The sequence below is a fragment of the Corticium candelabrum genome, chromosome 22 (genome assembly GCF_963422355.1).
Source record: "Corticium candelabrum chromosome 22, ooCorCand1.1, whole genome shotgun sequence".
Taxonomy (NCBI): Eukaryota; Metazoa; Porifera; class Homoscleromorpha; order Homosclerophorida; family Plakinidae; genus Corticium; species Corticium candelabrum.
Window position 1 is genome coordinate 601,621 of NC_085106.1, and position 13,580 is coordinate 615,200.

The 13,580-nt window shown below is 39.3% G+C and overlaps 3 protein-coding genes across 7 annotated transcripts in view; all 3 read right to left on the reverse strand.

The window, feature by feature from the left end:
- Positions 1-1,116: 1,116 nt before the first annotated feature.
- On the reverse strand, positions 1,117-7,817 carry LOC134197081 (N-acylglucosamine 2-epimerase-like). 2 transcript variants are annotated; one of them, XM_062666322.1, is made up of 9 exons: positions 7,681-7,817; positions 7,538-7,613; positions 5,304-5,379; positions 5,075-5,244; positions 3,304-3,367; positions 3,081-3,241; positions 2,131-2,520; positions 1,626-1,713; positions 1,117-1,310 (listed from the first exon to the last, which is right to left on the reverse strand). In XM_062666322.1, exons 1-9 carry the CDS (start codon positions 7,788-7,790, stop codon positions 1,246-1,248), a joined length of 1,200 nt encoding a protein of 399 aa, XP_062522306.1. In that variant the 5' UTR covers positions 7,791-7,817; the 3' UTR covers positions 1,117-1,245. The 2 variants fall into 2 exon arrangements, with proteins under 2 accessions (XP_062522306.1, XP_062522305.1); XM_062666321.1 differs by having other exon boundaries at positions 1,597-1,713.
- Positions 7,776-11,938, reverse strand: LOC134197083 (pyruvate dehydrogenase E1 component subunit beta, mitochondrial-like). 2 transcript variants are annotated; one of them, XM_062666324.1, is made up of 11 exons: positions 11,878-11,938; positions 11,756-11,812; positions 11,578-11,685; positions 11,461-11,523; positions 11,362-11,397; positions 9,438-9,500; positions 9,234-9,386; positions 9,097-9,166; positions 8,902-9,012; positions 8,620-8,711; positions 7,776-8,204 (listed from the first exon to the last, which is right to left on the reverse strand). In XM_062666324.1, exons 1-11 carry the CDS (start codon positions 11,920-11,922, stop codon positions 7,914-7,916), a joined length of 1,089 nt encoding a protein of 362 aa, XP_062522308.1. In that variant the 5' UTR covers positions 11,923-11,938; the 3' UTR covers positions 7,776-7,913. The 2 variants fall into 2 exon arrangements, with proteins under 2 accessions (XP_062522308.1, XP_062522307.1); XM_062666323.1 differs by having other exon boundaries at positions 8,902-9,166.
- A 555-nt stretch (positions 11,939-12,493) lies between these two features.
- Positions 12,494-13,580, reverse strand: part of LOC134197271 (telomerase Cajal body protein 1-like) — a 4,931-nt gene continuing 3,844 nt past the window's right edge. For all 3 annotated transcript variants that reach the window (XM_062666558.1, XM_062666560.1, XM_062666559.1), the window contains 2 exons: positions 12,802-12,951; positions 12,494-12,740 (listed from right to left, as the gene is read on the reverse strand). In XM_062666558.1, the coding sequence (XP_062522542.1) occupies positions 12,602-12,740; positions 12,802-12,951 (289 nt within the window). In that variant the 3' untranslated portion in view covers positions 12,494-12,601. The remainder of the gene's footprint in view (positions 12,741-12,801; positions 12,952-13,580) is intronic.

Below are 13,580 nucleotides of genomic sequence, written 5' to 3' on the forward strand. Positions count from 1 at the left end.
GGCAACATCCGGGACCTCCGGATAAGAGTTTGAGTGCGGGAGGGTCACATACACAATTGCCTTACTCTCCGAAGTGTCAGTTCTGTCCAAGAAGAAGAAGTGACATATAGACAGTGACTGCTGATAGCATTGTAGCATCATAGCATCGTAGCATTGTAGCTTCGTAGCATAGTCATTACAGTATTGAACCTGAGCCTTAGGGGCTCTTGTATGTATGTAGGTACAAAAAATGTATGTATGTATGTATGTTAATCTGTTGGTTTGTTTGTGTGTCTGTCTATCTGTTTTCTGTCTCGTTTGAAAACAATAGTTGAAAGTGCGCCATGCAGGTACACTATATGTAATACCTAGCGATTAGTTTTACACTAATCTAACCTGATCATAAACATACAAAGTCATTGATAGCCAGTAAAAAGCGTTCCTCAATCTTTTGTAAGGTTTTTCTTCTTCCGAAGTGTCCTGCATGAGGAGAGTCGTGGCAACTTTTGAAGACTTGTAGTTTTTGGTCCTATGTAAAGAGAACCACTCTATGTTGGTTCTTTTTGGGACCAACATAAAACAGTTGATCTCCTAGTGGAAAAGATAAAATGTATATAAGTCAATATTTCCCACCTAGTAGAGTATTACACCAATAATTATGCAATTTAGAAATTTCAGTTATTAATTAATTAAATTATTAATTAATTAATTAATTAATTAAACAACAAAAAATGTGCTCAATAAATTTTTAGATTAGTAGCCAATGCAATAATGTTTAGTGCAAATAATTTAGATTCTAGATCTTACCTTCAAGAGCAAACGATTCTGCCAACCTCCGTATTTGTCGCTTTTGGTCTTTAGTCCTGATAGAATGATAGTAAACTCCACTTTTTAGATAAGCCTTCACGCAGGCAAGCTGTTCTTCCCAGCTACGAGAAAGTGACATGCGGGGGGGGGGACAGTTTTCGTACCGGAATTGGCGCGTAACAATGGGCATGCGCATTGTCACAAAGCGGACAGTCTGTGTAGGGGGACAGAATTTGTTGCTACCTGTCCTACGCGTAATTTTAGCGCAAATTTTGAATGTGTCTATACAGATCTTTGCGCTATCACCGACGCACATACATGACCCGACTGTTCACATAGATCAGCACTCTGTAATGTTGTACTATAGGATGTCAATTCAGTCAAAAAGTCATCAAAAAATTGTAAAAAAGCTAGACATGATAATTTGATGTAGCAGTGTTCAAGCAGCTAAGTCAATGTCTATTTGGTTAGTTTTTTCAATATCTGGATGCAGTAATGTAAACATCTTGGAACATGGAAGCAACCTGAGAAGAGATTCGTTGTTACAAATATATATCCCAACACACACACACACACACACACACACACACACACACACACACACACACATGGACACACACACACACACACACACACACACACACACACAAACATGGACACACACATGGATACACACACACACACACACACACACACACACACACACACACACACACACACACACACACACACACACACACACACGGACACACAAACATGGACACACACACACGGACACACACACACACACACACACACACACACACACACCTGTAGACACACGTTCGTTTGTTCCTCACCTTTGTATGGACCTCCTTTAAAGTCCATACTAACTGTGCTATCTCTGTTCAGATATCCAAACCACTCTCCATGGTCTTCATCAACAAACTAGAATTCAGAACAATCTCACATCTACACTTCTTACAAAGAGACATTCACAAATGCAGTATACATGCAAATAAACAAATAGAAGAACAAACACATCTGACAGACAGAAAGACAGGCAGGCAGCCAGCCAGACAGGCAGACAGAGACACAGACAGAGAGACAGGCAGGCAGACAGACAAGCAGACAGACAGCAGGCAGGCAGGCAGACAGACAGACAGACAGACAGACAGACAGACAGACAGGCAAGCATGCAGGCAGGCAGGCATGCATGCAGGCAAGCAGGCAGACATGTAGACACACAACCAAAAATACAAACGAACAAAATAACAGACAGACAGATTCATACAACACATCAATACATCAACAAAATACATGTTACAGAATTAGTAAACAAACAAAGATAACTGTCCAACTAACATGCGAAAACGTATAATCAAAGACTCGACCAAACTGCTCCAATAGCTTAGCCTCTCCCGTTTCCTGATACGCCATCAAGAAAGCAATGAGTGCCTCACAGTGTGGCCACCACAGCTTCATATTCCACTCTAATGCAGTCGGTGAGTAGCCATCGACGTCCAAAAAATAAAAGATTCCTCCGTCTTTCTCATCCCAGCCCCTCTCAAATGATCGTAACATAAACGTTTCAATAGCTACTCGTTTGAGATGTTGCTTGTTTGTCAATGAGGCATGTTGTAATAGAAACCATCCGGCCTCGATAGCATGACCAGGATTTATGTGACGACCCTTACAACCACCCAATTCCTCACCACTAATAGAAACGTTCTCTAACACCACCGTCCCACCTCGCTGCAAGACAAAGTCACTTTAATATCAACTAATCACGTGACTTAAGTACAACAGTAAATACTTGAAATAATGATATCGGTCAGACAACATCAACGTCACTACAAAGACTAACTCTAGACGTAGTATGTACAAGATTTATTGCTCACAAAGTGTCAAAGATTAGCACATGGTGCTCACGTCTTGTAAAAGTGGCTAAGCCCATTGCTAAACCGGGTGCCCTGCCTAGTTCCAGGATGCCTAGGGGCAACCCTGGTGTCCAATGCCACACATGTCCACGTAACCAAGTCAATACACAGTGACCATGTAACTTGGTTTCACGTATATCTTCGTTAGAAAGTGAGGACGTTGGATTATCGGGTGTCAGAATAATGAGTCTGACGATCGACAACAACAGCAAACTTTGAATCGTTACTATCAACACCAAACTGTTGGGTTATTTGACAAACAAAATCAAAGTCGTCAATTATGTGGAGCCAATGTGCATTCACGACTCATAATTGATATTAATCAACAAACTCTATCTGCCATTAACTGTAACACCGTCATTGCTACAATCTCACCTGAACATGTGCAAGAGTTTGCTCTGCTGCCCAGTCAGTATGCTCTCTGTATTTAGCCGCGAGTTTCTCGTCTGTCCCACACACTTCGTGTACGACATTAAAGACAAGCATGGGTATGACCATCGAATTGATGGGAGGACTGCCAGCCAAGTAAGGTCTACCTAACATAAAATTTATTGCGTAAGACAGACAACAGATGACACGTACACATAAAATGAGATACCTAACTGAGAGTCGTCAACTCTTGCCCAGTGCAACATGCTTGACAAGACTTTCTCGGCTTCATCCTGGAAATTTATTGCAAAAAATGTGCAATTAGAAACAGAGATCACCATTTCTAAAGGTACAATTTATGACAAACATACATTTTATTAAACAGCATCACAGGTCTGACTGTGCAGGCCGTGTTTGCAGGAAGTGTTCGAACCAGTTGATTTAAATGGAAAATATACGTACTGACAGACAGACAGACAGACAGACAGACAGACAGACAGACAGACAGATATCCTATCTAGAGCTGCTTATATTGATGGGGCTGCCACATCCAGAAGACAAAAGATCAAACATACAAAGTATGACTCCCAACTGCTACCAGGAGGGTATGCACCAACAGCAATCCCTTTGGTATTTGAACATTATGGCAGATGGGATGATGAGGCTCAACAGTTGTTAAAGACTCTTTCTCTCATGTCTTATGATGAGGACGGTCATCAGAATGCATTCAATTTTACAACATATTGGAGACAACGTTTATCAGTTCAGTTACAACAATGTAACACTAGAGTGATTACCAGGAAGACATCCTGCTTACTGGAACTAACAAGGAAAGTCAAAGATAATGAACAATATACACAATTATTAATGGGCTTTACTGTACAGCCCTATATAGGGCTGGTTTCTGTAGAGTTTTAGTTTGGTAGAGATTTTGTCCGATTGGGACAGTAGAGTTGCTTAGTTGTGTTGAATGTAGATTTCAATGTTGAAAATATATGTATTGGACAGACAGACAGACAGACAGACAGACAGACAGACAGACAGACAGACAAAGAGACAGACTGACAGACAGACAGACAGACAGACAGACAGACAGACAGACAGACAGACCGACAGACAAACCGACAGACAGAGCTTGTGCCTGGAGGTTTTCTACCAACATTTGTGCCTATAGTCTTCGAACATTTTGGCTCTTGGGGAGAGAAAGCTGAAGACTATTTGAAGAAACTGTCACAGCTATCAAGAGACGAAGATGGAAAGCCAAATGCATCAACTTTCAAGACATACTGGAGATCTGTGTTTTCTGTGTGTCTACAACAATCAAATGCTAGAGTGATTGACAGTAAAATAAAGAAACGTGTTAGTATTTAGTTGCTTTGCTTAGATGGTTTATAATAGTTCAATGTTTGAAAATATATGTATTGACAGACAGACAGACAGACAGACAGACAGACAGACAAAAAGACAGACAGATAGATGAACAAACGGATGAACGGACAGACAGACAAACAGACATACAAAAAGACAGACAGATAGACGGACAAACAGACAGACAAACAGACAGACAAAAAGACAGACAGATAGGCGGGCAGACAGACAGACAGACAAACAGATAGACGGACAGACAGACAGACAGATGACAAACATGCAGATACCTTGCACATCACCTACGTGCAAGTTCCTAATGAAAACAGCTGCCTTATTGAACTGGTTTAGTTTATAAACATTAATATAAATATCAATTAACTCATAATTTTACTTAACAAATACATACATACATGCATACATACATATAGCAAATACAAATTTTAAATAAAATAAATTATATTAATTACATTAATATAAATATCAATCAAGTCTTTACTTAGTAAACATGCATACATACATATACATAGCAAACGCAAATATTAAATAAACAAATTATATTAATTACATTAATATAAATATCAATTAATTAAGTTATTGTCTTCACTTAGCCAGAGTTCACTGACTTTTCTAACCATGTAATGTTGCTGCTTTGTTGCTCGTGAGAGTTCTGCCATTGCGATGACATAAAACGCCTCCGTTGCCATTGTTCGTTGCAAGTAGATTGGCAGGCCTTCCCTCGTCACCGTGAAATAGCAGCGATTGTCTTCAGACCGATAGAAAAATTCCTTCAGAAACTTTGCACCTGACAATGCCACAAAGTCGTCGTAGTTTCTCAAACTGTATGTAGTATGTATCGCATACCATCTATTGCTGCTTGTAGGACTTGGTCCGTGTGATACTCCTCTGTCTCGTTATAAAGCTTGCAATACATCCAAACCTTCAACAACATTATAGTCACTATTATTATCAATGACCTATTTTTCCAAATTCTAAGCAAACATTACGCTTATATCACAGATTGTTGTCTATCTGTTATCTATTTCTATTTTCAGTAAAATGGATGCAACAATTAATTACTCGCTTGATTATGATCCCAGTGCTCAAGTAAGCCCCCACCCCAACTTTATCCAAGGCTCACTTTCACACCTCTTAGTCCTTTAATAAACTAACAAATATAAAAACAAACAAACAAACAAACAAGCAAACAAATAAATAAACAAACTAACTAACAACCAACCAAACAAACAAACAATAAACAAACAATAAACAAACAAACAAACAAAAGAACAAACAAACAGACAAAGACAGACAAACAACAAACAAACAATTAATCAAACAAACAAATAGACAAACAAAAAAGTGCTAATTGGTGCTTCCCACAGTGACTGTTTGCTAGGGGCACATTACAAGCTAATCCGGTTGAGCTCTACTGGATTGATTAACTGGAAGTATTCCAGTGGAATCGGATTAGTGTGGAATAATAAAACATGCAAGTAGATGTGAGCATGCGCATTGTGTTAGTAGTGTAAACTGGATCAATCTTGTCCTTTTGCATGTCTATGCATGCATTTGCAGCTTCTGTGTTTGTTTGTTGTTTGACGACACGGATCTGTTGCTACTGACACATTTGCATCATTTCCCTTGCATGTACTAATTGGGCACGCCTATCTCCACAAACTAAAGTCCGTTACCGAATAGGAGAATACATGAGGAAAACCCGTATCTCCTGAAGCGGACATCCTAGCGAGTTGATTCCAACATCATTGAAACGCTCACAAGAAGGAGGTTCCAGATCAGTTAATGAATACGGTGATTGGTTCTTTATTACGACACAATTAGTAACTTCCTGTATGACATGCGCTTGGCCTTGCCCTACTCGTGCATTTACACCAACTTCAATGTCACTATAACGCCCACTACTTGACAGCTGATGTGGACGTACAGTAGTTTGAGCTATGGAGTGATAAGTAAAACATCTGTAGCTAGCAAGCTTATGTAGTTGAGGCTTTGGTTGAACCTTTGAACGTAAGTTCATTGCGAAACGTTTCTATACTGGAACCGTTTATTCCACCTACCATTATTAGCTACACCCATCTCTGCTCTTCAATTCCTTACCTATTAACCACAGTTCCACGTATTCTCCTATTCGGAAATGGGCTTTAATCCACCTTATTGCTGGATTAGTTTGTGGAGTTTGTGTGAGCTCAACCGGATTAGGTTGTGAAGATAAAGAAACGCGTTAGAGGTCCACAAACTCAACCGGATTAGGTTGTGGAGTTGAAGAAACACACCCTAGATTTGCACCTGTAGAAATGCTGACATTCTTCAACTTGTGCATGACCATGTGTTGAAGGTTTAATGACTCAGATACATATAGGTTTCTATACATATACAGTAAAGTTTTGAGCAAGACCCCACCTCATACTTGACCACAGCACCCATTAGGTACACTCTACTATATGTATATATATATAATGTTTGTCACTCACAGAAAAGTTAACGTCAATTTATACTTTAGCATTTGCCGGCAACCAGCATGGTAGTAACGAATACATTTTGTATTGACAACCATTTTGTTTAACGATTTGAAGTGATTCGTTAATTTGTCAACAGTAATGGTTACAGTATACAGTACATGATGCCACACCCACACCCAGACAGACAGACAAACAGACAGACAGACATCAATAGTGAAATACCTTTGACAGACAGACAGACAGACAGACAGACAGACAGACAGACAGACAGACTTTGTATCACACTTTGTATGATGTACACTATACACAAATTTGTCTAATTTTGCATTACAGATTTACAACTTAGACATTGAAAATTTAGTGCCTTGCAAACAAAATTCACAATCCTTTACGACAATTAAAACAGAGAAATAAATTTAATTAATATTTAATTATTTAATTATTTAAACAAATTATAATAAATTTGTTCACAATTTACCATAAATCGTTGTATGTATACATACTGTAACTGCTAAACGTTACAATATGTAAACAGTTTCTTAAATACCCGTATGAAACCCGGATAACGTGTTATTATGCTATGACGTCATATTTGTGCACGTGACTTGGTAATCTTACCTGTCGTCCTTGTAACCAGCCGTACTTCACTGTATCATATACCTTTCCATCGCGCGTCAAAGAAACAAGGAATCCTCTGTCCGACAGCGAGATCAGTCACAATTTCTAGCGCCAACGCGAAAAAATCAGCAAAAATAACAAACCCGCGCTCCTCATCGTGCGAATGACGCAACCAAAAATCCATCACTCTCTTTAGTTCCTTCTGCATCTTCGTCAAATACTCGGAAAGCAACGGCAATGGTCTAGCCGCCATCTTTTATGATTTTGATAGAAAGTTAACGCGCGCTAGCAGTGTCATTTGTAAAAACTGAAATGAATCAAATTGATGTGACAGCATACATAGAATTAGTCGATTTCAATGCTACAAGAAGTTGTACTATTCTAGATTCAGTAGTTTCTTTGCTGACTTGATGATGTTGTCGACTTGTGGCAATGCGTTCAGCTCTAAATCCTTCGCATACGGCATCGGCACATCAGCTCCAGTGACTCGAACGACTGGAGCATCGAGATAGTCAAACGCCTCGCTTTCCATAATCGTAGCACATATTTCAGATCCGATGCCACACTGAGGCCATCCGGCCTCGACGGTGATGAGATGGTTGGTTTTCTTCACAGAGTCGATGATGCACTGAGTGTCCATTGGTCGTAGCGTACGAAGATTTATTACCTACAAATATAAATCCGTTCAGCACTCTATTCACATCCACAATATTGTCTGTCTGTCTGTCCATTCGTCTGCCTGTTGGTCTGTCTGTCCATCTGTCCGTCTGTCTGTCTGTCAATGGTATTTCACTATTGATGTCTGCCTGTCCATCTGTCTGTCTGTCCATCCATCCATTCGTCCATCTGTCTGTATGTCTGTCAAAGGTATTTCACGATTGATGTCTGTCTGTCTGTCTGTCTGTCTGTCTGTCTGTCCATCCATCCGTTCGTCCGTCCATCTGTCTGTCTGTCTGTCCAGCACTTTTACTCTCCTGACTGTTCACTCAAAGGTTTGATTGCTGGTTTGTTCGGATGTCAATTCATCACTTTGTATCTAAGTCCATCCATCTTCCTGTTACCACACACATGACTACACATACCTCACACTCAATTTCATGTTGCGCTAATTCATCTGCTGCTTGAAGAGACTTCTGAACACTCAACGAATGAGCGACCAAAGTCACATGATTTCCTACCACACAACCACCATACATAAACCCATCAATACAAGAACACTCGAGATCAAGTTTAGTGTTAATTAAATCAACACAAAGTGTAGCAACACTGGATGCTACGCCCCAATGCTGTAGTATACCGCACACCATTTGTGAGATCATACAAACAACAAATCAATATCAACTGTTGAGTATGCAATTGCTCACCCGGTCGTTCTATCTTTGCCTTGCCAATGGGAAGTAAAAAATCCTTGCTCATTGCCTCCTCTGACATCTCAAACGATTGTCCATACATGATCTCATTCTCAAGAAACACAACTGAAACACACAACACACACATCTCTCTCTCTATCATCACAACATAATCGTATGTATGATTATCAGATATGCTATATGCATCACCAGGGTTGGGATCTCGAACAGCAGCCTTCAACAAACCCTTCGCATCTTCTGCATTAAATGGTGACAAAACCTGGCAGAGCAACAAGAAAGATGAAATTTTAGTGTTTGTGATATTTTCTCCGCTTGTGTCCTCGTACCTTCAGTCCTGGCACGTGAGTATACCAAGCTGCAAAACATTGCGAATGCTGGGCAGCGACGCCTGCTGCAGCTCCATTGAGTCCACGAAACACGATCGGAACGTGAACTTCACCCGCAGACATGTAGAATGTTTTCGCGGCCGAGTTGATAACCTAAATGTATGTGAGTGTAGTTTTAATAGTTTGAAGTACTCGTCTGGTTACTTGATCGATTGCTTGCATTGAGAAGTTGAATGTCATGAACTCACATATGGGTCGGAGTCCAGCCTAGTGAGAGTGATACTTTGAGTAGGTTTTACTTGATGTGAGTATATAAATATTAATGACACTCAAATTTATAATAAAGAGAAATGATAGAAGATGAGAAAAAAGTTTAAAAGAGTACGAAATAATCGAACAGACAAATGTAACCAGAAGCACAAAACAACAGAGTGATGAACAGATATAAGGCAAATTGGTAAACAGTAAACAGACAAGCACACAAACAGACATACAAATAAATACACAAACACATAGACAGACAAGCAAACAGACAGACAAGCAGATAAACACACAAACAAACAGACAACAAGCAAAGAAACACACAAACAGACAGACAGTCAAACAGACAGACATTTAAATACACAGACAAACACACAAACAAAAGAGTAATACACAGACAAACAAAAACCAAACAAACAAACAGACAACTAAATAGGCAGACGGTCAAACAGATCAGACAAGCAAATACACAAACAAACAGACAAACAAAAGAGTAATACACAACAGACAAAAACCCAAACAAATAAACAAACAAAAACAAACAAACAGACAGACAACTACATAGGCAGACGGTCAAACAGATCAGACAAGCAAATACAAACAAACAAACAAACAAACAAGAGTAATACACAGACAGACAAAAACCCAAACAAACAAAAACAAACAAAAACAAACAAACAAAAACAAACAACAAAAATAAACAAAAACAAACAAAACCAAACAGACAGACAGACAACTAAATAGCAGAAGGTCAAACAAACAGACAAACAAATACACAAACAAACAGACAAACAAACAAAAGAGTAATACACAGACAGACGAAAACCCAAACAAACAAAAACAAACAAAAACAAACAAACAAAAACAAACAAACAGACAAAAACAAACAGACAGACAGACAACTAAATAGCAGAAGGTCAAACAAACAGACAAACAAACAAAAGAGTAATACACAGACAGACAAAAACCCAAACAAACAAAAACAAACAAACAAAAACAAAGAGACAAAAAACAAACAGACAAAAAAACAAAACAAAAACAAACAGGCAGACAGACAACTAAATAGCAGGTCAAACAGACAGACAAACAAATACACAAACAAACAGACAAACAACAGAGTAATACACAGACAAAAACCCAAACAAACAACAAAACAAACAAACAGAGACAACTAAATAAACAGATGGTCAAACAGACAGGCAAGCAAATACACAAACAAACAGACAAACAAAGAGTAATACACAGACAGACAAAACCCAAACAAAAAACAAAAACAAAAAAAACAAAAAAACCCAAACAAACAAAACCAAACAAACAAAAACAAAAACAAACAATCAAAAACAAACAGACAGACAGACAACTAAATAGCAGATGGTCAAACAGACAGACAAACAAAAGAATAATACACAAACAGACAAACAAATACACAAACAAACAGACAAACAAAAGAATAATACACAGACAGACAAAATCCTAAACAAACAAAAACAAACAAACAAAAACAAACAGACAAAAAACAAACAGACAGACAACTAACTAGCAGATGGTCAAACAGACAGACAAACAAATACACAAACAAACAGACAAACAACAGAGTAATACACAAACAGACAACCCCCAAAAACAAACAGAAACAGACAACCCCCAAAAACAAACAGAAACAAACAAACAAAAACAAACAGAAACAAACAAACAAAAACAAACAAAAATAAACAAACAAAAACAAACAAACAAACAAACAAAACCAAAAAACAAACAAACAAAAAACCAAACAAACAAAAACAAACAAACAAAACAAACTAACAAACAATCAAACAAAGACAAACACAAATGATTCATATCAATATTCCATGCATCACCGACTAACCATAGCAGCTCCCACAGCCAACCCTGTGAATCCCATCTAAACAACACAACACACACCTTCACAATACCCACGCCACGCCCCAGTGACATTGCGCCTCACTTCCGAGATTGGCGTGTCAATGACTCGCTTGTCGCCCCATTTCTTCCACAGTCCTTTACTCACCTAACCAGCCAACACATCAAACTACCAATACAAGATCTCGGAAAGCCTCTAGACCTTATAGGCGCCGTCATATTGCGCCACTTCTTCACCCATCAAGAAAACACGTTCGTCTCGCTCTATCTCTTCATCCATGGCTGTGTTGATAGCATCGCGGACAGTCATCTATAAGAGAGATCACAGCGGCTCAATTGGCGTGCGTTTCGAGAGCGTCAATTGCCGTATTTCTTTGTACTTTGGGTATAGAGCTCGCTGCGGGGGCGTGGTCGGCTAGAAATCGAATCCGTGAAAGCTATGAGAGATACACAATTACATGTGGTTTCGTGTGTGACGGTCTGAGGTAATGAATTGACACACAGATGGAGCTAGAAGGCGCCAGCGACTGAACATCCTTGTTGCCATTGGTACTTTTCGAGATCCCGTATGTTAACGATCGAAGAGAGCATACATAATGAGTTACTTATCGCTGTAATTTGTTTGTACTGTCGTTGTACTACAATCATTAAAGAAAACAGTTAAAAATACATGCATAGATATATACATAATTAATAACTTTATGCATGCCTTAACATTGTACACAACTTTTGTGTACAAACTATCAGTCATTAATTATTATTTCCTATATTCTTCATATATATTCTTCATGTCAGAAGACACATACAGCATTCCTACTACTCATATCAAAAGTATATAAGACTAGTGATAATAAACTATGCCACTACATTTTACACTTGCTACTCACTCTACGAGAACAAACCCAATAGATTACAAACACTTTGAAATGAAATGATACACAAGTATAAGTACGATGCACAAGCATAAGTACGATGCACAAGCATAAGTACGATGCACAAGCATAAGTACGATGCACAAGCATAAGTATGATGCACAAGTATAAGTATGATGCACAAGTATCAGTACGATACACAAGTATAAGTACGATACACAAGTTAAGTACGATACACAAGTATAAGTATGATACACAAGTATAAGTATGATGCACAAGTATAAGTATGATACACAAGTATAAGTATGATACACAAGTATAAGTATGATACACAAGTATAAGTATAAAAATCAACTAAGACAGTGACCATAAGCAAACTGAATTCTCTTCCCTATGACTAACATCCAAGTCAGCCAGACTGTCGTCTGACGAATCAAGTAAAAACTGTCTCTGTCCACAAGATGTCGCCAACATTGGTAACCACGGATGAAAACTTAAATTAAAAGACAAAAGTGATATTACGATGTCTTGATGTTATTGATGCTGTCGGGTACCTGACTCCGTTGACTGTATCCTTATGGGAAGAAAACTCCTTCACACATTGTGCAACATTGTCCGCAGAGTCATCGCACTGTCGTATCTCATCAGTGTCCCACACCGTAACCAGCCCACTGTGATGGCCAGATACTAGATATCGACCAGAACTACAAAGACAACAAAAACTATAATTAATATTAACCTGTACAGAGAGACTGTGCCCACTGTACAGACTGTGCCCACTGTACAAAGAGACTATGCCCACACTGTACAGAGAGACTATGCCTCACTGTACAGAGAGACTATATGCCCACTGTACAGACTATGCCCCACTGTACAGAGCAACTATGCTCTCTGTACAGAGAGACTGTGCCCACTGTACAGAGGGACTACACCCCACTGTACAGAGGGACTACACCCCACTGTACAGAGGAACTACACCCCACTGTACAGAGGAACTACACCCCACTGTACAGAGAGACTGTGCCCACTGTACAGAGAGACTATGCCCCACTGTACAGAGAGACTATGCCCCAATGTACAGAGAGACTATGCCCCATTGTACAGAGAGACTATGCCCCACTGTACAGACAGACTATATGCCCACTGCACAGAGAGACTATGCCCCACTGTACAGACAGACTATACGCCCACTGTACAGACTATGCCCCACTGTACAGAGCAACTATGCTCTCTGTACAGAGAGACTGTGCCCACTGTACAGAGAGACTATGCCCCACTGTATAGAGAGACTATATGCCCACTGCACAGAGAGACTATATGCCCCACTGTACAG

Excerpts from the sequence above, each read along its gene's own strand:
- LOC134197083 (XM_062666323.1), bottom strand. The coding sequence starts at position 11,922 with ATGGCAACAAGGATGTTCAGTCGCTGGCGCCTTCTAGCTCCATCT. Across the intron at positions 11,398-11,460 it reads TTGACACGCCAATCTCGGAA|ATGGGATTCACAGGGTTGGC; the intron begins GTGAGGCGCAAT and ends TGTGTTGTTTAG. Across the intron at positions 9,167-9,233 it reads CTCACGTGCCAGGACTGAAG|GTTTTGTCACCATTTAATGC; the intron begins GTACGAGGACAC and ends TTGCTCTGCCAG.
- LOC134197081 (XM_062666321.1), bottom strand. The coding sequence starts at position 7,790 with ATGGCGGCTAGACCATTGCCGTTGCTTTCCGAGTATTTGACGAAGATG. Across the intron at positions 5,245-5,303 it reads CCTACAAGCAGCAATAGATG|GTGCAAAGTTTCTGAAGGAA; the intron begins GTATGCGATACA and ends TGGCATTGTCAG. Across the intron at positions 1,714-2,130 it reads TTGATTATACGTTTTCGCAT|TTTGTTGATGAAGACCATGG; the intron begins GTTAGTTGGACA and ends TCTGAATTCTAG.